This window comes from Haemaphysalis longicornis, unplaced genomic scaffold, assembly GCF_048455015.1.
Source record: "Haemaphysalis longicornis isolate Haplotype H1 unplaced genomic scaffold, Haemaphysalis longicornis Haplotype H1 scaffold_3, whole genome shotgun sequence".
Classification (NCBI taxonomy): domain Eukaryota; kingdom Metazoa; phylum Arthropoda; class Arachnida; order Ixodida; family Ixodidae; genus Haemaphysalis; species Haemaphysalis longicornis.
This window is the reverse complement of record NW_027526335.1, coordinates 89,056,572-89,081,756: the sequence shown is the minus strand read 5'-3', so window position 1 is coordinate 89,081,756 and position 25,185 is coordinate 89,056,572. Positions and strand designations below refer to the sequence as shown.

Sequence of the window (25,185 nt, the reverse complement as noted above, 5' to 3'; positions counted from 1 at the left end):
CACACATACAGTGGCCGATTGATTTTTCGGATCTGGAGGGGAATGAAGAATAGTCCGAACAAAAGAGCAGTCCAAAAAAATCCACGAGCTGCAAAAGTGAAGTTTGTTTCATTTAAACAGGACTGAATAAGTAGCGAACGGTTCCTTGCCTTAAATTCCTCCTTCATGTGAGAACGTCTGCTGGCACCTCAGCAACAATCACATTTTCTTTGTAAACATCACAATCTTGTCGATGGTATGCACAGTGCACAGGCGAGGGGATGAACCCCTTGAACCACTGTCACCACAATGGCCACTGGTCAAGTAAAATAACAACGTGCACGACGCCTCACAAAGGTCAAACCTCATGATGTTCTTGCCTATAGTTAGTGCCACCTGGTGCGTACAAAACAGTGGCGCCTAAAAAAAACTGGCCCCTTATGACTCATTTCCGGCTTTTGAGATAGCTTTCTCCACAAACTAAATGCAAAATTATGGCCTCCAAGATCAACGCGTGTTAGCTCGGCGGGAGTCAAGACAATCCCCACCAATCCGAAACTACACAGGTTGCTTCGAATTCAAAATGGCGTCACCCTGAATTCACCCCGTGGCTCTATCGCAGAAAATTTTGCCTGAAAAATCAAGCTTCTGGCTTTATTTTGTCCAAAATATCCGTTGTTCATATGCATTACTTTTATGGGAACACTGGTGGTTCTTCGGGAAAGTCCGCAATATTTAGCAAGTCCAAATTTTTGGAGATCGAAAAAAAATGGTCGGCTACTGTATAACAAAAATGGACAACAAAGATCAATTGCTTATCCCACCAGATTTATATCGAACACGTATTTAATTCAGCCAAGAGATGTGCTCGTGACTGCATCTGCAGCCCTTACCTTTCCCAGCCGAGGATGCACGGAATGGCCAAGGGGTTCGTTCCCAGGTGCTCGTCTGGCTTGTTGGAAGAGGTGCACTTGGGCGAGCACTTGTGATCCTTGAAAATCACCCGCTTATACTCGCCACCGTCCCGTACCATACTTTGCTTGCACAGCTCTCGCGTGCCAGCCTGCGAAAGAAGCACCCCGTACGCATTCCTTCCTTCTTGCTCTCCAACCTTGCGGTCCTGGGTGGTAGATTTCCGTGCAACATTGCGCAGAGCCGCCTCCGCCTCCGCCTCTGCCTCCGCCTCCGCCTCCGCCACTTCGTCCGCCGCCGTGTCTTTCTTTGAGGCATCAGTGGCTTCCTCTTTGTCGGGGCTGTCCTCTGAGCGCGTGTACTGCACAAACGGCTTGTGCTGCTTGGCTGCCGCGGGCATCAGGTTTTGCCGGCGAACCCGGCCCCCGACGACCGTGTTCTGCGTGGTCTGGTTCAGCGCCGTGTACAGCGGGGCGAACCTGGTCGAGCCCCGGTAGATCCACTCGGTGCGGTTGTCCGCCTCGAAGGACATCTTGACGAGGCTCGAGTCCACCGTGAGCACGCGCGCCATCCACCACTTGCCGTTCCACTCCGTCTTCACCGTCTGGCCCTTACGGAGCCGAAGCATCGGCCGCTCTGGGTACTTGTCGAGGTAGTTGCGCACAAAGTCCTGCACGTCGCAGTACATGTCCTCCCACGCGTGCTTGGAGGTGCCGCACATCACAAAGACCTTGTCCACGTCCACGTACTGTGCGTAACCATCGTCAAAGAACACCAGGTACCGGTACCGGTTCAGGGGCTTCGGGGGCTCCGCAATGAGTCCAGCGTACAGTGACTGCCGCGGAGGCACACACTCGTCCGAGTAGGTGGCCACCACACGGGTCCCTACGGGCAGGATCACCATTGGCCGGTCTGCGTAGGCGAGCTCCCGCGGGTGGAACCACTTGAGTGCGCGGCTGCCAGAGGTTGCCTTGCGCGCTTCGAATTTCACTCGGTACATCGGAACAGGTGCGGCGGCCTCCTTGGAAGGCTCCTGAATCTGGATGATCCGGGCCTTGTAGAAAACACCCAGGGGAAAGCTTCGCGTTGCCAGGACTCTGGACGAAATCTCCAACTCCCTGGTGGGAATGAATGGGCAAGATTTCATTGCACCATTACGGCACAGAAACAACACTCCGAAGCTATTTTCAATTAAATTGCATGCACACACAAGTAAAAAGGACAACTGCACCCAACATAAGCTTGAGCACGTACTTTCGAACGATGTCACCCTCGGGGGGAAGATTGTGAGGCCTTGGGGTGTAAGCACCGACAGGGATTATCTCATCCACTCCACCGGGTCCCTTGGCAACAGTGCCAGCATTTCGAGGCTAGGAAAGAAAAAGAGAGGACAAGGGCATCAGCATCTTCGGCAGTAATTTGGAACTTTCCAAACATACGGGGCACCACATGGTAACCAGCGAGGCTGGCAGAAGGATGACAATTCTCCAACGGTGTCAGTGGTACCTGCTGTTTGCTTGACCCGTTCCATATCTGTTGTGAAAATTGTGTTCTTTTACACATTCTTTTTTAAGAAGCAGTGGACGCGGGTTCGTTTTCTGGCCGTGGTGGGCACTTGAAAAGCAAAAACGCCCGTGTGTACGAGATTTCAGCGCACGTTAGAGATCCCCATCCAGATGGTCAAAATTAACCCGGAGCCCTCCACTACGGTGCGCGTCATCACCTGCGTTCCGTCGGCACATTAAACCCTACAATCAATCAATCAATCAATTTTATGAAGCAGCATGCTCCCCCCCCCCAAAAAAAAGCAAACAATTCTCCTGTGCAGGTTACAATTGAACCGCAATCACACTGGCAGTTTTACAAGTTTTACTGATGTACACACCCTCTGTCCTTCTCAGCCGAGGACTGGTATCCCCTAAAACTTTCATGAACATCTGTACTAAAATTTTGGGGGGGACATGGGTCTTAAAACAACTTCCTTTAATTTCCAGGTATACTCTGTAAACTTCTTTAGTCCTGCTACTTTTTCCACATTTATTTCAAATGTTTTTATTTTCTTAGTCATTCAATTAGTTCCCAAAGTAATTTAGAAGGAATTAGCCATTTTTAGAGGAATGAAAGAGAAAACAGAGTTAGTCATAAAACTGTAGTCTTCATATTGTACAATACTATTAACCCTGGTGAATGCAATATAGGAAGCAGTTTTTTGATGCATCACTTGGAAATAATATTACAGCTCATTAAATTTGGTGCCACCTGTGGCAAGAAACCATTTCGAATGCCCCATTTCAAACACCAAGGCCTAATGAGCCATAAAATTAGTTCCAAGTAATGCATCAAAAGCTGCTTCCTATACTGCATTCACCAGGGTTAATAGTTTTAAAGAATATGAAGACAACAATTTTGTGACTAAAACCGTTTTGTCTATTGTTCCTCCAAAAATGGTTAATTACCTCTTATTATCTTGGGAACCAATCAGGCGACTCAAAAAATAATGCATATTTGAAATAAGTGCGAAAAGAGCAGCGAGACTGACAAGTTTCGCAGAGTTTGCTTATAAAATAAGCTGTTTCAAAGCCCATTTCCCCCCTTAAAACTTAAAAAAAAAGCACACTGCTCCTGTTCCTTTTTTTACATTTAACTAACACCATGCTTCTCTGATATGAATGTTAATCATGGCAACCATGTTGCTTTGAAGCAAAAACAATCTTTTTTTTTTTTTTGCTCTTTCCTTAGCTAAGTGAGATTTTGCATTGCCACTTTTGTTGCTTGTTAGTTCCCAACTCCCACCCAGCTAGCGACACGCAAATGCAGTACAACGTCGCAGGCAACCAGCTTAACCTGGCAGAACATTTTCAGAGGAACTTCAGAGGAGCACTGACACCAACGCTCAGACCTCAAATCAAATAGCAATGAGCTATTTTGCCTCCAAGCACCCCCTTGAGGAAATGTTATAATCCAACAAAGAAAAAGGCAATGACCTAACAACAACAACAACAACAAAAAACAGATGGCACACACTATAAAAAAAAAACACCATAAAAACAGCCCACAGTATGGATAAACACTCACGGATGCAGCCACAGCAGCAGCCGTTGGCTTCCTCGGAGATGCCACCTCCGGCATCTTGAAGTTGCTGTCAGCTGGGATAAACATTAAAAACAAAACAGTAACGTTTTTCTTTTCTTTTTTTTTTTTTGCCAGTGCTTGTACAAAGCTACCCTGTGCACGCTTAAAACAATTTAGGGGGTGTCATAGTAATGTGACAATTAAACGGCCGAAAATGTGAGTTGAATGCTACGGTGCTTCTCACGGCTGCCCATTGTACACCGGCCAAAATTTTTACAGAAGGTAGAGCAAAATTTTCAAAAAAGAATTCCAGACAAAAAAAAAAAGAAAAGAAAACGGTTCATAGAATACTGCGAGCCAGCATTTGGGTGTTCTGAGCACTGTTTCCTAAACCCAGGCAGAGATATTTACGCCTGTTCATTAAGGACAGCACACATTTCTTTAAAAGAATTTGAGCGGACGCACACTGGCTAATTCATGCAGAACAAGCTGCCCTACAACAAAATATGCAGCAGAGAGGTGTGCACTGCGTGTGTTGCATGCAACAAACTGAAAATAAAGAGTCACAAAGCACAGCAACAGAGCCAGGACCCTTTCAGCAGCATTGAAAAGATAATGGTGGCCATGACTAGACACCAAGCGGCCTGACAAAGAAGTTTTTGATGTGTTCACCTGCCCTTTATAGTGCACACAGCTTAGGAGATGACCCCAACTGACCAAGCCGTCAAGATGGGTCAAACTCTCAACCAGAACTTTCATGTCAAACAGTTCTCCACCTGTTACCTCCAAGTTTCTCCCCATGAACATTGATAAAGTGCATTGAACTCCATGCAGAGGGATAATTGATGTGGTAAAATATTGCCCCGTGATAATTCCAAAGCTACACACTAGAGAACAGCATGTTACTAAAGTATCAGAGAGAAGCCTGCCAGGTCCACCCGTCTGTTTACTACAGACAAACTGCCAAGCCCAATTTGACGGAAGAATTGCATGTTCTAGGCCTCACCTTTAACGAATACATCGAAGAAGTGAATTTCCGGAGGAGACAGAAGGGCAGTCCGTTCAAGGCTGCAAAAAATTGCCGATGGTTAACAAGCGGCGCCTTTCTTTCCTCGCACACTATGCTGGCACAATGTACAGTTGATAACTGATGACAAGGCATCAAATTCGCCCATGCAATTTAAGACTAACAGGCCCTACTTGGCAACGGATGAGGACATGAAACACAGGGAGGAGCCATTACCTCTTTTTTTCCTGCAGCTTCTTCAGCTCGTTCTCCATTCTGTCAAACGCAATGTCGACATCTATGAACTCGCCTGTGGTCAAAAGAGAGAAAAATGCACCTGAAATCGTTTACTAGTATACTACTTTGTGTAAGTAATTTTCAGCAGCAGTAAATTAATAACAGTAAATTAGGACCCGCCGCAAGTGGCTCAGTGGCTAAGGCGTTGTGCTGCTCAGCCTAAAGACACAGGTTCGATTCCCTGCTGCGGCGGCCGCTATTCTAATGGCGGCAAAAAGCAAAAACGCCCGTTTGGCGAGATTTCGGCGCACATTAAAGGGATGGCCAAAATTAATCTGGAGCACTCCACTACGGCATGCCTCATAGCCTGCGCAGCTTCGGCGCATTAACCCCATAATCAATCAGCAGTAAATCAGGAATAAAGATGGGGTAGGCAAGGTACTTCATAAATAATTCACAAGAGTTTTATAAAATGAAAAAGCAGACGCAGGCCAAGACCATTTGTAACGTGAGAATGGGAACAAAAAAATTCTGATCTTCACTGCTTGCATCTAGGCTGCTGCACTGATTCGTTTTCTGGACTTAAGGAGGCCCCTCACTTTTATGGCGAATAAAATCCAGCCTCTGTGAGCTAAAGAAATATTTTCGAGAAAAAAAGAAAAAAAAAATCCATGTATCTTCTTGCTTTGCTGCAAAAGCCCAGCGGCTTTACAATCCCCCTACCACATCCTGCCTCCTTCCTCTTTCCCCCTCCTATCCTTCACCTCCCCCTTCCCTCTAATTCCCCTTCTCTCCTTTCTGACCACTACTTCTGACTCAACCATAGCTTTCCCGACCTCCCCTCTTCCCCTGCCCTCTCTTGAACGTTCACTCTACCTCCCTTCCTACTGCGTTCTCACCCTCACAAGTCCACTTCCTCTATCCTCGACTCTCTCCCACTCCCCCTGCTCAATATTCCCCTCTCCTCCACCAAAGCTCGCTCCGCTTTCCCCTTTTTTCTCCCACATGCCCTCTCCCTCCTGTTCTACTCCTCTCCGGTCTAATTCCCCACTCCTCTTCCCCACTTCCCCTCCCATCCCTCCCCTATTCATAATCCCCTCCCTCAAACTTCCTCCATCACCACCCATCCTCTCTCATGTGCCTTTCCTCTTCCCCTCTTTCATGTTTTCCATTTTTTTTCATCCACCTGTCCCCCTTTTGTCACTGCGCGACCACAGCCCTCCCGGCCATCCACTGCGATGGCCATCCACCACTATTTTTTTTTATCCACCGCCTGGCCAAGGGACTAGCACTTGACATGACCCGCACACCACACTGTCGCTCATCGCAGAGGCCGCGCGCATGCGCAAATATCAGAGCACCGAGCCACATACACAGAACTTCCGCCCACTCCACAGGAAAGGCATGAGCATAGATTACGCATGCTCTTATCATGCATTCTTGCCCTCTCGACGCCGACCTCCCCAAGATGTCACAGACAGGAAGCGCAGATTTTTATGATTCAAATCTTCTATGCTAACACAGAAAACAAAAACCTGCACTGGGATGTCGCCAGGATGGGCGATGACTCGGTATACTGCCGTAAACAGGCGGAGTTGCAGGAGTAAAATTATTACCGAATAACGAAAAATATCAGATATAAGAATCTGACAGTTTTACACCAAGCACGGAAACTAAACCAAAATGCAACCCAACTAGCCTTGCAGGCGGCGGTAAGAATGGCAAGCTTCTACACTGTGGTGTGCAATGAGATTTATTTCGGCGAACGATAGCGGACGGCTGTGCATCGCAGCCAGTGATTAGCGGTGATCAGCATCTTTATCCAAGTAACGTAAGCGTAGCCTCGAGACTGCCTCACCCCCACTCTCATAGCGAAATCGCTATGCGATTTTAACGTGATTGGCTATCTGTATTGACAAGGTACATAATCGCACGTCCTCACGGCCATAACACATCATATACATATCAGATAGTGTTGAAGTGGCCCTGTGGACACTGACATCGCGGAGCGCATCCAAATTGTGGTCTGTGTTCCATCGACCGATAAATTGTACGCCTGCCTTAGCATGTGTACGGCTTATCAGTAACTGTTAGGAAGGAGGATTGTTAACTTATCAGTGGGCGAAGCTTGACAGCACGGACCCTATAAGGTGTGTTTGTTCTGGCCAAGGTAGAACGCACACCATAAATTGCTATCTAGGGTGCGGGGTAACGAAAAAGGGAGGAGGGGATTTACTGCAGCCTAATTTTAACACCATAAGCAAAAAAAATTACTTCAGTTACAGCGACACCCAATATGCGCGAAACAGTAATAAGGAGATGGTGGACCCAACATGACATGTTTCTCCAATGCTGCTGGAATTAAGTTATCCACACTCGGCGTCAAGGCACTACCATTCCACCTCACATAGTAAACACATCAGCGTGTATGGAGGATTCCAGTTGCGCTCACAGCAATTGAGGTACGAAAGTCAAGAATAGACTTGTTAACAGTTGCCCCGTCTCGTATGGCCTCGGGGTTTTTCTGCTCAGAGCACGTCTCAAGTCAGGCCCACCCGTTCAGGAGGAAGGGCAGACTCACGCTCGAGCTTGTCGATGTAGGACAGCCTGGTGGAGAACCTGCGCATCTCCTCCTTGAAGAGGTCGCGCACGTCGATCTGGGCGATGGCGTCGGCGATGACGGCCTCGACATCGCAGTCGCACACGAAGTACTGCTCGCTGTCGTCCAGCCGCATGCGCTTGGCCTCGGGGGGGCCAACACCATTGGTGTCCTCCCGACACAAGCCATTGCTGCCACCACAGTCCGCCAGCGTCATGGCGCTTGTCACAGCCTCGGCGCTGCTGGACGCTGCTCCCAAGTCGGCCTGGGCCACCGCCCGGTGCTTCCTGCGACACAAATAGGGAAGACAAAAAATTTAACTCGCCATTCTGGCCCAGAGAAAGTGGACGATCAGCGAAGCTTTGTAGCGCACAGCACAGGTGACACCAAATTAAGACGAAAAATATCAGGAAATTTTATTTCTTTGTATCTGCGATCGCTCGATGTGCACGACCAGCTGGATACTTCCAACGACTTCCTGAACGCCGGAGGAACATTTTGACCCCTCAATCGACGTGATCGGACCAGCGGGTGCCACAACAAGCCATCCAGACTCTGCGACCACGCCGACGCCCCACTAGGCCTACAGTTCAGGCCTAGCGTGCACGGCCGCCGCCGTGCACGGCAGCCATCTCGCCGCCGCTGAGCGCGCGCCTCTGTGCCACGCCAACCATGTCCACATCTGCCGACGAGAGCTGCGATGCGACCAACCACCCCGGGTCAGCGCCAGAGCCTTCCCTGCAACATGATGCAGGCGATAACAACGAAGCTGTCACCTCAGACATGGATTTCGACCCTCAAAGTGGCCGTGCCCTTCCAGCCCCCAATCCCTGGCTCACTGTCATAAACTCCCGGAAGCAAAAGTACGTACCTTCTAACCAAGACTCTGTCATGCTATCCAGCAAGCCCCAGGCTCCCAAGCGCATTATCCCGCCGCCCCGGTTCCCACCTACCCACTACATCACTGTTCTGCGACCACACGACGGTCTACGTGTCGACGCGTGGCCCATCCAAGAACTGGCGCGAAGCATCTCGGCTGCGAGCCACATCCCCGACTGCCAATTCCGGTGCCTCGTCACCCTCCAGGCACAGTCTAAAACCAATCTCATCGTGGCCGGCACCCCTGACCCTGCCATTGCCGACCGGCTCACCCACATAACAACTATAACCCTCCGCGACGCCCAGTATCAAGTCTCGGCGTATATGAAACCTCCCCCTGGAACTTCCCGGGGCGTCATCCACGGCCTACCGGAAGATATTACGCAAGACCAGCTTGTAGAATACACTGCCACCAACAGACCCTACCTGATTCACGCCAGGCTCATGGGACGGACCCGCTCCGCTCTGCTTACATTCAATGGCACGCGGGTACCGTACTATGTCAAGTTCGACTGCGAAATGGTGCGCTGTAGACCCTACCGCCGTGCCATCCAAACGTGCAAGTGTTGCGGTGAAGTGGGACACCGTCAGGATGTGTGCCCCCACCCAGAACAGCCCCACTGCCCTGTCTGTGCCATCCCAACACCTCCTCCTGACCACCTGTGCACCCCCCACTGTAAACTCTGCGAAGGACCCCACCCCACTGCTCATAAGGACTGTCCTAAACGCTTTCTCCCCACACCGCCGCGGAAACCCTCCCGGTCCAATTTTCCCGGGACATCCTACCTGCCAACCTCTCCCAGCCAGGAATACCCGCCGCTGCTCCTTCAATCAGCCGCGCCAGTCACCGGGAAGCCACCAACTGTCCAATCTCAGGTGAGCTGGTCAGACGTCACTCGGGCCCCTCCCACTGCTCGTCCCTCCCTACCTACAGCTAACACCCAATCCATTCCTCCCGTCTCCCCTGCCCTCGCCTCGGCGATCGCTGAACTCAGACAGCAACAACAGCGTTTTCAGTCACAACTGGACGCTCTAACTAAAAAGATAGAGGCCCTGGTGACCACTCCTCCTCCCACACCCTCCCCGCCGCCGCCCCCACCCGTAGAACAATTACACACTGTGATTGACGCCAGAATTACGACGCTCATCAAAGAACTGATTGACACCCAAAAGGAAACTCTTGCGCCTCTCTGCACAGGCCTACAGGCGCTCACAGACCGACAAAACAAACTAGAGCAGGCCATCCTTAGCATTAAGGAAAACCTCGCCGCCACCCACCCGCCTAAGAAGATAAAGCATCACCCCTACTATGACTAACGCCCAGCCAGCTTCGCTCTCCGTATTACAGTGGAACTGCCGCTCCTTCGCAAGTAAGCGCCACCAATTGGCTTTCTTCGTCCTGCAAGACCCCCCGGATGTCATCGCCATTCAAGAATCAAACGCCGCAGTCCCCTACCTGCAGCAATACACCGCATTTACGGACGACCCACAGCACCGCACCGCCACTTTAGTGCACAACACACATCCGGCCCAGTTACATCGCCTTCCCCAAGACATCCCCCACACTTTCGTTGAGCTCATTTCTAATCGGCCCCAACACCCCAGTATTTACATCCTTAACGTCTACAGTCCCCCCACCGGCAGCCTATCCACCCTAGAAGCTCTACTACATGAAGCCACGTTAATTGCAAAAAACTGTCCGCTCCTACTTCTCGGAGATTTTAATGCTCCACATCCTTCCTGGGGCTATGCCCTGGCCTCCAAAAAAGGCACAGCCCTCCTCCGGGCCACGCAGAATCATCAGCTCGTCCTTTACAATGACCTCACCATGAATACTCGCATTGGCAACAGCGTGGCTCGAAACACAACGCCCGATCTATCATTCGCAAGGAACGTCACCGGCCTCACTTGGACATGTCTAGAAGAAACCCTCGGTAGCGACCACCACATCATCTCCATCCATCTTCCATTAACACAGAAACCTAGAAGGAAAGGCACCGCTCGTTTAACAAATTGGCCCGCTTTCCGGCAAGACACAGATACCCTTCCTTCCATTACCCAAGATCTGACTGCTTGGACGCAAGCCCTTAACCAACGGGTCAAAAAGCACACACAGGAAATTGCACTCACCGATACTACGCCCGCGGCCGATCCCCATCTCACCCATATCTGGGACGCCCGGCGAAGCCTCACTAAGAGATGGCAGAGGCAAAAACATAATCGCACATTGAAGAAACGCATCGCTCTCCTCACACAGCAAGCCCAAACGTATGCACAAGAACTTCAACGACAGAACTGGCGCAGCTTCTGCGACCAACTGCAGGGCACGTTACACTCAAAAAGGACATGGCACCTGCTTCGCTCTCTTCTCGATCCCACTAATACCCGGCGGCATACCGACCATAAGATACAACGCCTCATCAAGAACAGTGATCTCCCCTCGCAATGCCTTCTTGAGTCGATCCAGCATCATCTCTTCGGCCACCCAAGCTCCTACCCCCCTCCTCCGGTCAGCCACTATACCGGTAGTCCCAATGAAGACCTCGATGCCCCTTTTACCTTAACGGAACTCACCGCAGTGCTTGCCCGCCTCACACGCAATACCACGCCCGGGAAAGATAACATCACATACCGCGTACTCCGTAACTTGGATGAGGAGACCCTGCAGGAACTCCTCACTCTCTTCAATGCTCACTGGCAAGCAGGAACCCTTCCGGCAGATTGGCGACATTCAGACATCACCCTCATCCCGAAGCCGAACAAACCCCTCACCCCCACCACTCTCCGCCCAATCTCTCTGACCTCTTGCCTCGTAAAGCTTCTTGAACACCTGATACATCAACGCCTATCCGATCACTTAGAAAAGCAGAACCTCTACCCTCTTACTATGTTTGGTTTTCGGCAACACCTTTCCACGCAAGATGTGCTCATCCAGATCAAGGAAGAGGTGCTTGACCACCTCAGCCGCACCACCCCGAAGACCATTCTTACATTAGACGTCAAGGGTGCCTTTGACAATGTTACACATCAGGCCATACTAGATAACTTAAACACCACGGGATGTGGACTGCGAACTTTTCAATTCGTCAGTGCCTTCTTGCGAGACAGAACAGCAACTCTCCGCCTGGGCCCCCTCACCTCAACTTGTTTCCACACCCCGGCCAAAGGTACACCCCAGGGTTCGGTTATTTCACCTTTACTTTTCAACATCGCCATGCTCCACCTCCCGGCCAAGCTGCAAGAAATTCCTGGAATTCACCACGCGTTCTATGCTGATGATCTCACCATTTGGACAACCCGGGGCTCTAGCGGTGAGCAGCAAGACAGCCTACAGCAAGCTATTGACACAACAATGGAATATCTCCAACCTAGAGGACTAACATGCGAACCTACTAAATCTGGCCTTCTCGTTCTTCGTGCTCGTACTAGGGGAAGAAAAGCTAACACAACTCCCGATCCCCTAGTCAGCATATCCGGTGCTTCCATCCCACAAGTTCCCACGCTTCGCATCTTGGGAGTTCCATTCCATCAAGACGGATCCGGGTCAGCTCTCCTACCACAGCTACACAAGACAGTCTCCCAGCTGACGCATCTCATTCGCCGTATCCGGGGCTCCTCATATGGACTGCGAGAGTCAGACACATGTCACCTCGTACAAGCCTTGCTCACCAGCCGTATCACTTATGGGACCCCCTTCGTCAATCTGAAACCCCAAGAGACCAACAAGTTGGACGCCCTCATAAGAAAGACGTACAAATCAGCCCTCAGCCTGCCTACTTACACCGCGAACGAACGTCTCATGAAACTTGGCCTCCACAACACCCTGAATGAACTCATCGAAGCCCAGCGCGTGTCTCAGCTGCAAAGACTTGCCCTCACCCCCACAGGCCGTCAGGTTCTTCATAATATAGGCCGAACCCCGCCCCCTGCTCGTCTTAACCTACAGCGCATCCCCCTTTCCATTCGGCAACAACTCAGAACAGCGCCCATACCCAGGCACATGCACCCCATTTACAACCGGGCGCGAAGAGAAGCTCGAGTACGCCACCTCGAGAAGCGTTACGGCAATGACCCGCAGACCCGTTACACGGATGTTGCGCATCCCTCCCCCAGTTCTCCGGTTACGCTTGTCACCCTGGATACTTCTGGCAACACCCTTACTGCGGCAACTTACCGAAATATGCCTACACCCGAAGCCGAAGCCCTGGCCATCGCCCATGCCATTACTACACATCGAAATCAGCCTTATCTCACCATCATTAGCGATTCACAGCAAGCCTGCCGCCTTTACCAGGCCGGTCTCGCCCCACAGCAAGCCTTACCCATGCTACGCTGCCTACCTCCGGACCTAGAAGTGACCATTGTATGGACTCCTGGCCATGCCGGCCTGGTTGGGAATGAAGCGGCTCATGCCGCAGCCCGCGATCTGCACTACCGGGCACTCCCAACTTCAAGGACCGACACTGGGTGCTACCCTGCCACCACTGAAGACACGCTCCCTGCCCTTGATTCCACCTTCAGTGCCATACTGTCCCACTACAGGCACACACGAAGAGTATACCCCCCGCCCCACCCCTCCCTCCCAACACACCACGCCACCCTTTATCGCCGCCTGCAAACTGAAACCTTCTATAATCACCCCATCCTACACCACATCTCGCCGTCCCTTTTCCCCTACAACTGCCCGCACTGTCACATACCTCTCACGACTTACCACCTTGTTTTCTCTTGTCCTCACCACCCTAACCCCATCCCATCCCCCAACTCTGAGCAGTGGGAGTCCGAGCTGACCAGCTCAGCACCAGAGCGACAGCAAGCCCTGGTGCAACGAGCTCTGGACGCAGCTCGGACTCGCGGCCTCCTGGACTTGGGAGGCTGAGCACATCGTGGTGTGCACAATAAACGTTTATTCCTCCTCCTCCGCGCATTGCATACTTACATACGCGTAAATGCTTTTATTTGGCTCTACAAATCTTGAAAATGGTGCCTATTATAGGTAATGCAACATCCAAGGGATAAGATGCATAAGCCATAGGTTAACATCATGTTTTGAATGGCAAGCGACCTTGGCGGTGACCTCGTTCTAGTAGCGTACACACAGGAAATTCGTTTTTGCCACAGGCGCACACTACGTCAGACACAACATCACACACTGACAGACACACACAGTTCCAGCGGGAGCGGCAGCATGCATTTGCTTTGGCGATAAACTTGGGCTTTGTAAGCTGGCTTGCGCACAATGTGTTTACCCGCTCACGTGCAGACGCCTTCAAATCCCGTAAAAATCCCGTAGCCATACACAGCTTGCTTAAAAAAAAAAGTTATGGACGTGCTCCTTGGTACATGTGACATTCGCAGCCCTCAGCGTACTAGGCTTTTTCGCAATATCACTACCCTGTAGTGCTCTTCCGACCAACAGCGGGGTGTAACATAATCTCGAGTCATGCTACTAGAGGTTAAAAAAGGCTCCTTCATCCTGAAGTTAATTCCTCAAATCACTAAAGCGACGCTAGCTACCAGCGTTACTAATAGGGTACACTATGAATACAACAGAAAATGGAAGGGGATATAACTTCCACTGCAGTTCCATTAACAGAGCATCGGACACACTAGCCGAAGTGTGTGGGTTCAGGTCCTACACCACGCAGCACGTATTCTTCCACCGTGTTCTTTGTTTTCTATAATTTCAGTACCAATTTTCCCACAAAGGGACTACTTTCACACACCTTTCTTGGCGCCTTTTTTTCTCTCTCTCTACCAGTCTGTCTCGGTGTGTATGCACGTGCGTGCGCGCATGTGGGCGGACGTGCTGCGCGCGCGCGTGTTCGCGTGAATTTTTAATTTAAACCAGAGTGTGCAATCCCCCTCTAAGAACCTGCATTTTTACCTGCATAAAATCTGCGTCAAAACCACTGAGTCTGGGACGCAGGCTAACTGTTCAGATTATAAATAGCGGTAAGACGCTCCAAAGCTGCAACTGTGCTACAAAATTGTGACATCCTGAACGTGCGCCAAAATTTCAACCCACTGGAGTTTCCCCTTTTCGCCACGCGAAAAATGGCCGCCGCTGCAAAAAGCGGCAACCACACGAAGCGATTTGTGTGAGCGACGCGACGAGCGATGCGACGGTTAGCTACGGGGATGAGCAATCGCTCGCTACTGATAGCGATCGCGCGAGCGACCGCGAAACGCGATCCCAATTTTGCCGCAATGCGCCAAAAAGGACTGTCAAGTACACACGGCCGCAAAATCTCCTTATATGTGCATTTGTCACAAAAACTGGAAATACACGTATTCCAGTGAGCAGGGGGTCGTACTTTTACAGAATGCACTATGCGACCGCTCCCCTTTGCCTCTCGTTATCACCCTAGGACGGAAGTTGCGCCCCTTCCGGCTCTCTACCGGCTAGTCGCTCAGGCGGCTCAGGCCACTTCCTGGCGATGGGCGAAGTTTCATGGCGAGCCAAAAACGAGCGAAGCGATGAGCGATTTCCTCCGCGGCGAAAAGTAGTTCTTGGCTCGTCGCGTCACTCCCCGCAACGTTTATAATCTTTGGCTACACGTTTCATTTGCAAAATCACTCCATGTGGTTAGCGCTAGACATATGACCAGCCCCCGCGTGCTAGGCAGCACAGCGCCATAGCCACTGAGCCACCACGGCGGGTAGGTACCCGGGCTAAATGTCCCTGTAATGAATTCAATCTCGGATAAGGAAGAAAAATCCATGGAACTTCTTCTCAAGGTCCGTTCCCACTTGGCGACGCAAGCGGCAAAAGCGAGCGATGCGGCTGGAGCGACGACCGCCAGCCAGGGATTTATACACACATCCCTAACACCCCCCCAGAAGGACTTCGACACCCCCCCAAAAAGATTCCACAACCACAAGCACCCTGCCTAGGGATTTATACAACACCCCCCAAACATCCCACCGACACCCCCCCAAAATCGAAATTCTGCATAAACCCCTGCCGCCAGCGAAGTGCTCATCACACTCACTCCCAAAAGTCATTGGATTTGCCGCCATTAAATTACGGAACGACTTGCCTAGTAATGCTAAAAGTGTCTTAACTCGCTCATTCTTTAACAATCAAAGTGCCTTAATCAATTCTTACATCCCTCCCCGCAGAACCCAGACTTTTCAGCTGCTTTTTTCTTTTTTCCGCTACTTTATATCTGGCACATGTGTGCTCTTTTTGTGAACGAACTTATTCTGTGTGAGTTTTATATCGTCTTGCAATAATTTTCGTATTCTTTTGTAGGTTCCTTCTGTTGTGGTCACTGCTATGTATTACTGTTCGTTTACAAGACCGCTGTGCCTCTTTTCGGTATCACCATGCAGCGTACCTTTATTATGTTACAATAAACTGAAACTTAACTGAAACTTGCAGGCGACTTGGGCGACGACAGGGGGATTTATTAGTTTTATTGTCGTTTCTCGATCGCAACGAGAGACTATGACAGCTGCTGTTTCTGCATGGAGAGTTTCCAACACAATCGGTGGTCAGTTGGACATTCCATTGCGAGATTCACTTGGTTTCTGTCTTTTGGTGGCATTATAGCGACAGCCTGCGATTGTGCAGACGTGGCTTTGAAACGATCGTTGGCAAAAACGCTGGAAACGCGTACCTGCCACTCCAAGTTGGCGCTTTAAGTCCGTTTCATTGCAACTTGAGCGATGTTGGTCGACTAAGAGAAGCCGGAATGACTCGCTTTTGTCGCTCGCACCGCAAGTGTGAATAAGTCCCAATTATCCGATGCCCTATAAATACAGCCAGACAGAGAATGAACCCGACACAGCCACTCAAGTGCCCAGAAAAGAATTTAAAAATGAAAATAAACTGACGTCCTCCACGTCTGCGTGCACGCGTAAAGACAACAAATAACCTCCCGTCTAGTACAAACATATGAGGAGTGTACCTAAGAACAGTTAAAAGGTACTCAGCATCGGTATAATCTACAATGCCCATAATGCAATTTTATGGAAGTGCAACACTTGCTCTCTTCACAAATACTAACCGCATGAGAACCTAGTGCATGCATCGCAGGTATTTCTTGTGTTCGGAGTATATAGTGAAGCGCGCATTTGAGGGCATTTGTACGTGCTGCTTACACCTAAATGTGACCGCGAAACTACAAAAAAATTCGCATCCCCCATGCAATGCAAAATCGTGCAGTGATTTATACACACCCCCCTAACACGCCCCCCAGAAGGACTTCGACACCCCCCAAAAAGATTCCACAACAACAAGCACCCTGCCTAGGGATTTATACAACACCCCCAAACATCCCCCCGACACCCCCCGAAAATCGAAATTCTGCATAAACCCCTGAAATCGTGTACACTATTTCAGCCCTTTTCAACTATACGCATACACGAAAGCGCTTGAGATATCTGTATCAAAGTCTGCGGCCACGATCCCCACACACGAGCATCCAGACCACATTCGCAATTCGGTTCGTTCGCTACCAGAACCACAAACATGGAGACTTCGCGTCGCAGCGCCGTACTGCCGCCAAGCGGTTAAAAGCCCCACGCATACTATCTATAGCAGCATTTCACGTGGAACCCCGTGGCGGGTATCGAGTGGACGCCAGGCTTGCGCGCCTGACACGTGACAGCAGGCGAATCGTATTCTGCTATCTGTGCCGCCACTTGCGGCCGAGCTATTATCCGAGTCGTACAGCAGCACAAGGCGGCTTAGTTACGCTTATCAGCCGAACGCAGGGGAGCAACGGCCACAACGCACTCTCGGGGACGGCTACAAACGGAACACGATGGCAAAATAAGTGGCCTTAGCGTTGCTAGTCCCCCCCCCCCCAAAAAAAAAAAAGCTTCGCCCGCTTAGGGCACCTGTATTGGCTTAAAACTAGATGCATCACCATCAACAGCAAGAAAAGCCAGTTTTGCTGAACTGCATAATAACGATGAGTGCGGGGCATCTCAGCTATGCGACTATCCATACCCGTAACTTTTCGTAACAGCTATTAACCAGTAGCACAGCCCCTTTCGTGTGACGCCACATTTGCTCATATGATATAACTTAAAGCTTAACCAACCCCATAGTGGTTCGCAGTGCAAGTTCGTATTACGTTTCGTGCTTTAATGCGGGAAGCGGGAATTACTCCCCTCCCCCATCTGCCAGTTTGCAAAACTTCGAACGTCGCTTGGGCGACACATGTGGCGCCACAGGAAGTGCAGTTTCCCTGAAGTTCCACCCTCCGCTGCAACCCTGTTTTCGTGCTGCGCTTATTTTTGACAGAGCAGTCGCATGAGGACACCGTTTGGACGGTTGGGATGAAATGACATCCACTTTTTCGTACGCAACAGCGCTGTTTAAGGTAAACCATTCTGTATTGCCAGCTCAAACGACGTCAAATAGCCGACTAATGATAAAACGACACAGAAGCTCGGAATTAACTCAGAATTATCATCAACAATTTCGAAAACTCCCGCTCGGAGACCTTTGCTCCTGATTCAAACGAAACGTCCACGGAGGCAGCAGGCTCGAAAAGCGAGAACCATCGGAAGAATCCGGTTTGCTCGGGCAGTTCGGCTCACCGTCACGAGATGGCGTCACAGGCGTCGCCTCGAGAGCTTGTCGTCATCGGCACAGGCGAGCGCGTCAGCTGTTATTTCCGCGAGCGCTGCCTCCATACGACGCAAGGCGGTCGCCTTTTACCGTTAAAGTGGGGCGCTGGTGAGCACAACGGACGTTGTGAGTTCAATAGGTCAACAAACAGGCCGCGGAGGCGGAGGAGACAGCGGTACACACGAACACACTTCACACCCAAAAGGCTACAGGCGCACTGCAATGGCCGCCATGCTTACTGAATCCCGACTAAATGAACCACGTGTAGGGGCCTCCTCCTCGCCGGCTTCCTCGCTTGGCCTGGACGCGGTCGCACTATTTTCTTCCGCGTAAGCGCTCTCCTGCCGGATACCCTGGCGGCGCGCTGTTGGTCTCGTGACATGTGTAGTGCCCGTGTGCCTCAAAAAATAACAACCCTAGATGTAAAATTACACGCTTAGAATCACCTACAGTGCTTCCCCTACGGCCACGTAACAAATCGTAAGCTCGCCAATGTAGGCCTTTGACAGCGTGGCAAATTTCGAGGCAAATAGAACGGGATGGTTACTATCACGAACGGCAGTGAGGGGACTTGGGTTTACGGATTGGTACACCCGAGGGAAGGGACTTCAGGCTATGGGGTGGTCTACCTGAGCTAGCCGCTGAAATTGCCGAATGTGCAGCATGACGGGCTGCATGGAGTTTAATGCCACAGTATATAAACGTGAAGCATCCAGGAAAATGTGAGGCATTAGGAGTCACCTTTCCACCACAGTGCTACACAAAACAAACATGTACAATCCATTTTCACAAGAGGACACACATCAGTGTTCGTGAGTCACTATCGTAAACCCCGTTACCCAATATCACTGTTCCCGCAAGTTATGAGCAGAACAATGTTATTTACGGGACTCGGTAGAAAAGGTTTCGGCAAACATTGAACATATGACTAAGTTGACGTAGGCTAAGCTGAAGGCCAAAGCTGCGTTTATTTCCCCCAAGTTGAACCTAAACAGTTCAGCCTGCCGGAGATGGATAACGAAAGCACGGGGCAGGATGCCTGAAGAAAATCAACCAAAAATTTCGCACCGTGTCTACTTATTCGCAGCAAGTTACGTCCTACGACGACAGCATTTTTTCCGCCCCCCGCACGCATCGCCCCTCCTAATCCTGCTCCTCACACCCCACTCCTCTTCCCCTCTCTCTCTCTCTCATTGTGTCATCATCCTTGTCCCCTCATATCTCCTCCATCCCTCCTCACTACCCTCCCTCACAATCAACATTCTCTTACCCTCCAGCTACCATTCCTTACGAATTTTCTTCCTCGTCTCCTGTTCGCCCACGTCGGTACGTTCACCTCATAGGGTGGCTCGTATCGCACGTGGTATACTGGAGAGTTTTAGCATAGCGGGTACCATCCGCTAACGCCACAGCGACGGGCCCAACTGGGCAGGTGCAAATTTGTTTCGGCAGGGTGGATTAGTTCTGCGGGCCGGTCCTAGCCATGCCGGCGCATTCGCTCCGCTGAGGGGCAACCTCCTCGCACTCTCCGCGCGCGCATGCGCAGTCCGGTCCCGGTAACCCGCCGCCGTAGCGTGATTCTCCGCTTGCCACCTGATAGAGCGTTTTAGCATGGCGGCTAGCGCATGCTGCGCTACGATCGGCGGGTACCGGTACCCGACTAGGCAGGTGCGCATTCGTTCCGCGGGGGCGAGCGGCCGAGCCTGCGCATTCGTTCTGGTGAGGTGTGGCCCTCCTGGCCGTGCCCGCGCGCGTATGCGCAGTCGGGCAGAATACGCCAACTGCTACGCAAAAAATCTCTATCAACGTGCAGCAGCGGCTTACTTTGCCCTTTCCCGGGGCGTGCTGGGTCGCCTTCCTCGGTACCCTCCGCCGACCCTCCCCCGGCACCGCTATTTTCCTTTTCTGCCGCGCGATCCTGGGCTCACGCTCCCCGCCCCGTGCCTCCCGCTCCGATTTTCTGTACGATTCTGTGAACATCCTCAACGATTTTTTTTTCACGTCACGCGTTTAACGAAACAAAAGGAACCAAGGTTTTCGCCCATCGAAATTTCTACTCCACGCGTTTAACGAAACAAAGGGAACCAAGGTTTTCGCCCATCGAAATTTCTACTCCACGCGTTTAACGAAACAAAGGGAACCAAGGTTTTCGCCCTTTAAGATTTTAACGTTTGCCCAGCCCAAGCTGCGCAAAGGGAAGAAATATACCGTACGCGCACACATATTAAAAACAGACATGCACGAGTGAAAGCTCCCTGTTTATTATACGACAGTTCCAGGAAATCGAAGATCTTCCACCATGGTTGAAACGTAACATGCGACAGCTTTTTCTACTGTATCCTTGGAAAATGGTTACGAAATCGAAGATCTTCCACCATGGTTGAAACGTAACATGCGACAGTTTTTTCTACAGTGACCTAGGAAAATGGTTCATCCTCCTTCGGTATGTTACAGGATAATGCCACTAGAGCGATTTGAATGCAAAAGTGAAAGAGATAGAAACGCGTATGCAACAAATTAAATACAGTTTGCACGACGAAGCAAGGTTTTGGAGAGGATCCAACAGCAGGAGGGGCATGAGAATAACAATGAAAAAAACGGTACCAAAAATTGCATAAACAAAATCAAGGAGTCTGGGGAAAAATGCAACAAGAAATGAAACAAGGAAAAGAAGCTAACTAGAGGACACAACGAGAAAGATCCTTGCGCGGCGCTTTGGGAGAAAGAGAGAGAGAAGGCTCTTTATTGAAAAAAAAGCAGAGTTTTGCCGGCGTTCGCAATCGCCTACATGCTTCTCTGCTAGCGGTCGGGAATGTAGGGAAAACATGTCCAAGAAAGACGTACACAGAAAAAAAAAAAAAAAAAACTGGCGTGGCTTGCAGTGCTTGCCGGACTACTTTGTAGATTGTGTCACAGAATTCACAATTTTGAAATGTGGCCAATGTCCTCCAAATAGGAAAAAAGCTTTTTAGAGCCTGACGCTGCTTTGAGGGGCAAGTCCATGGCCCAAGGATGGTCTTCAAAGTAACCGGCCCTTGGTCTAAGCGTTCAATATCTTAAAAAAACAAAACAGGATCTTGGTGCCAAGTAGGCCACACATTCAAATAAAATATGTTAAACGGTTTCTACGGAAGAACAGTTATCGCAGGAATGGTTGGTCGTCAGTCCGAGGCGAAAAAAGTAACTGTTGGTGTAGGCCGAGTTCAGACGTAGGCGATGATATAATGTCTCCAGCCTACGAGGGAGCTGTCCTGGAAGTCTTGATGTCAATAGGGTCAATCGCGTGCAAAAATACTTCGTTATTCGGTTCGTTGCACCATATAGCCGGTTTCTCTCAGTTTCTGCATAGCGATGGGCCATGGTAAACGCCTCTGTTTTTGTAAAGTACACTTTGCGGTATTTCCGGTGGTCAAGGCCCATACGGGCCGCTTCATCGGCTTTTTGATTTCCAATAATACCACAGTGGCCAGCTATCCAGTGCCATTTTGTAGTGTGTCCAGCAATCCAAGCGAGGTGGTGAAGGTAGGAGACATCGGAGGCTGCGGTATGGTGAGGGGAAGACCTGCTCATCCTTGGCAAAACTTACAGAGCTGCCTTCGAGTCTGTAAAGATGCTCCATTGATGCGGCTGGTGGCGTAGGACGTAAACAATTGCTTCTTTAAGGGCATAGAGCTCAGCCGCTGTAGATGATGTTGGTCGCTCCAGACGAAACGAAAACATCTGACCACCACAGATGACTCGCTCTCCCTAAAGCGAATGAACCACACAAGCTTTACTAAGCACTACGTAACCCCCGCCCCTCTTTTTTTTTTCGGTGGCTGCCACAGGTATATTTGCGCCTTGTAGTTGCTTTGGCGTAAACGAAAGGTCACGGGCACGCGTGGGAGGTTCTTAGAAAACTGGGAGAAGGGATCGAGGCAAGTCAGTATTCCGTTTGGAGGGCGCTTCGGCAGTGATTTATCTAAAGCACCCTAGCCTATTTACAGTCTCCGTCCGTTAACGGTTCGAACGATCAGTCGGACGGCAACGGGTGCGAAATGTGTGTGGGCGTATGTTGGATCCTGAATTCCCGATCGCTTGATCAGCCCCCTAGGGGAGATCGACAGGCCGTGATCGAGCCAAGATGAGAGGAGATGGAGTTGCCGTAGTCGGACAAACATGTAAAAAACGCTGCGTTGGATGGCGCTGGTGTCTGCCGTGCCCTAGCTTATTGGCTTTTGTTGACTGCCGTGAACTCAAGGTCAAAGCTTCCTATATAACTCTGCATAGAGGCCAGAGGACTCCTTAGACATGGCCAACAGCTGTCTCCCTCGCTCATACCTTTATTTTTTTCTTCGCGGAATAAATGTGGAACCACGCGAATATCGGTGCGGCACACGCCTTAAACCAGAGCCAACTCTGCCACGCTTCTATGAACAGCGGCTGAAGTGTTTACGAGCAACCCGTTGATCCAAATGCTGTCGACAGTCATCGATAAATTTCGAAAAAAGCTTGTTTTTTTTATTTATCGGCGTTAAAACACGGGGCAGACGCAGCACACGTATTCTGATACTTGCGGAGTAAAATATAGAGCTGAGGTTCAAACATTAAAATGCGGTGACAGATACAAAAATAATCACGCGAGACATCTCCGCGCGACCGTACAATTCCGGAAGATAACATGAGTTATGAAGAGGCTACAAACGGGTGCGTAAATGACAGCCCCCTGGCGGTTTTGTCTTCATCATCAACGACAGTTGACACGGAAACGCAAGCAAGTCCAAAGCCACAAACCCTGACGACGCTCCCGTCTGTTAAATACCAAACGGGAGCTTAGTTCTGTAGCAGAGACCACATGCTGTCGGCGCACGATATCTGGGACACACCGCATGACCCATACATTATCCGCTAAAGCACGCCCATTGCTACATCGAATGCGTACTTTGTGCTTCATAGATAAGCTGATAAATTTGCCACCGAGCTAGTGATAACTTGCCAGTTATCATAATATATCAAGGAAACAATTACAAGACATGGTAACTTAGCGTAGCTCACTTAGTGGCTCTAACATAACTGAACAAAGGACCGATCCATATTAGGGAACAAATAACCAGACAGTACTGAACAAGAAAAAAAAACGCAACCAATGTTAAGGGATATATCCCAAGACAAACTGAACAAGAAAAAGAAAACGGTGCAGACGACCTGGAAAAGACACACTAAAGTTAAGCCAAGGTAAACTAGCGGTTCCACCATTACACAGCTTACCAAACGCTTGTCCAGCGGTGCGTCGCATTTGCTTGGAAATAAACAACAAAACGAAACATATTTGACCTTACCCTTCCCGATTTCATGTGACGCCACAAATATGGGGACGCCAGTGATACTCCCTCGCTGCACTAGTAAAAGCCATCTGGGTTAATGAACAGCCATTTTGTAATAGTAATAGCGCACTCAAACAAATTCCAAGTCCATTTTTATCAGTAATTTACCGAGCTCCATAAATAGGTCTTCCGGTTTGTGACGTTACAGTGACGCAAAGCTTGCACAAACGGTGCCCGGCAGCGAAAGCTGTATTTATCACAGCTGTCGCCGTTTAGTACACGACGCAACCGTAAATTAATAAAGTTATTCTACGTACAAAATAGCTCCTTGCATTACGTGCGCCCCGAAAGTTACCTCTAGCGGTACGCCCTACAACGCGAAGCGGGGAGAGGAAAAACCCCACAGAGCAGCAGCCGGTTTGCTCCGGGAGTTTGGCTCACCGTCGAGAGATGGCGTCGCGGGCGTCGCCTCGGGATCCTGCGTCACCGGCCAACGCGGATGTTTTTGCTGCTCTCGCGGCAGCCGCTGCAGGCTGGCGTGACCTTTTTACGAAACAGCACTGCCGGCTCTTTCCGTTGGCAACAGAGGCGCTGGTGGCCCCTAAACAACAACGCGCTATCCGAACAAAACGTCAGCGAGCAGACTCGAACGCAGAGCCAAGACACCTCTGCAGTTCTACGAACCTCGCCCCGCGGGCAGCCAACGCAACTCAATGGCGGCCATGTTTAGTGTGAGCCACGTGTTGGGCTTCACCTCCTCCTTCCCAGACCGCCGCACTACTTTCTTCCGCGCAAGCGCTTCCGAGCGCGCGCAAAGGTTGGCCGAGCAGTTTCCAGCGCTTCGGCGTCGTCTAGCACTGAGACAAATTCCGCAGCGATTTGTCTAACATTGAGACGAATTCCGAGTTGAGTTACCTCTGGGCTCCTACAACAGCTAATAATAATAATAATCTGAAACGGCACGCGGAATCAAAGCGGGGTCACAAAGGGCGGCTGAATACCGGCCACGTAAATCTGCAAAACTTAAAAAAAGAAATTGCAGTGCTTTAGACCACCACAGTCATGCACAAGGTAGCATTTCGGGGAGGAATGACGTGGCTTTACATACGGTCCTTCTCGCAACGAGCTCCTGAGTGTCCACGACGCACACACGCCCAACTTGGCAAGTAGCCATTGGATGATGGCACCGCCAGAAGACTGAACGCCCTTCAAAAACGGTGCTAACCCGGCTGGGTTGAAAGTACGCAGCTGAACCTCTCGAGCATACACTAGCAAGCGACGATAATGATGATGACGTCCTCGACGAGTTGGACGCACCCACAAGGGGGGATTGGCCAAGGCTAAAAGCGTTCACTGTGCACCGGCTGCGGGTTATAGGGTTAACTTATCTTCCAGAAAGAAAATACAAACGCGAAATGAAAGAAAAGGGTGCACGTGATAAGCCGAATAACCAAACACGACTCTTTACAATCCTGAATACAATAATAAATCTCCCTTTTTACGTAACCCATATTTGTGGCCCCAAAACACAGAGGCATAGCGAGGATCAGCCCCACATGGTCAATCGGCTCCTCCAAAAGCAACCGTCATCTATTATCCGGGAAGCGCC

General features: G+C 50.3%; 1 protein-coding gene across 13 annotated transcripts in view; it reads right to left on the bottom strand.

Annotated features, from left to right (window-relative positions):
• The window catches only part of Egg (SET domain bifurcated histone lysine methyltransferase eggless), a 206,926-nt gene that overhangs the window by 23,144 nt on the left and 158,597 nt on the right, over window positions 1–25,185 (bottom strand). For 11 of the 13 annotated variants that reach the window (XM_077703716.1, XM_077703715.1, XM_077703717.1 and 8 more), the window contains 6 exons: window positions 7,788–8,092; window positions 5,207–5,279; window positions 4,970–5,031; window positions 3,967–4,037; window positions 2,146–2,261; window positions 873–2,009 (listed from right to left, as the gene is read on the bottom strand). In XM_077703716.1, coding sequence (XP_077559842.1) covers window positions 873–2,009; window positions 2,146–2,261; window positions 3,967–4,037; window positions 4,970–5,031; window positions 5,207–5,279; window positions 7,788–8,092 — 1,764 coding nt within the window. Of the gene's footprint in view, window positions 1–872; window positions 2,010–2,145; window positions 2,262–3,966; window positions 4,038–4,969; window positions 5,032–5,206; window positions 5,280–7,787; window positions 8,093–18,242; window positions 18,516–24,017; window positions 24,313–25,185 lie in introns of those variants that run through there. The other 2 variants (XM_077703719.1, XM_077703720.1) reach the window with 2 other exon arrangements.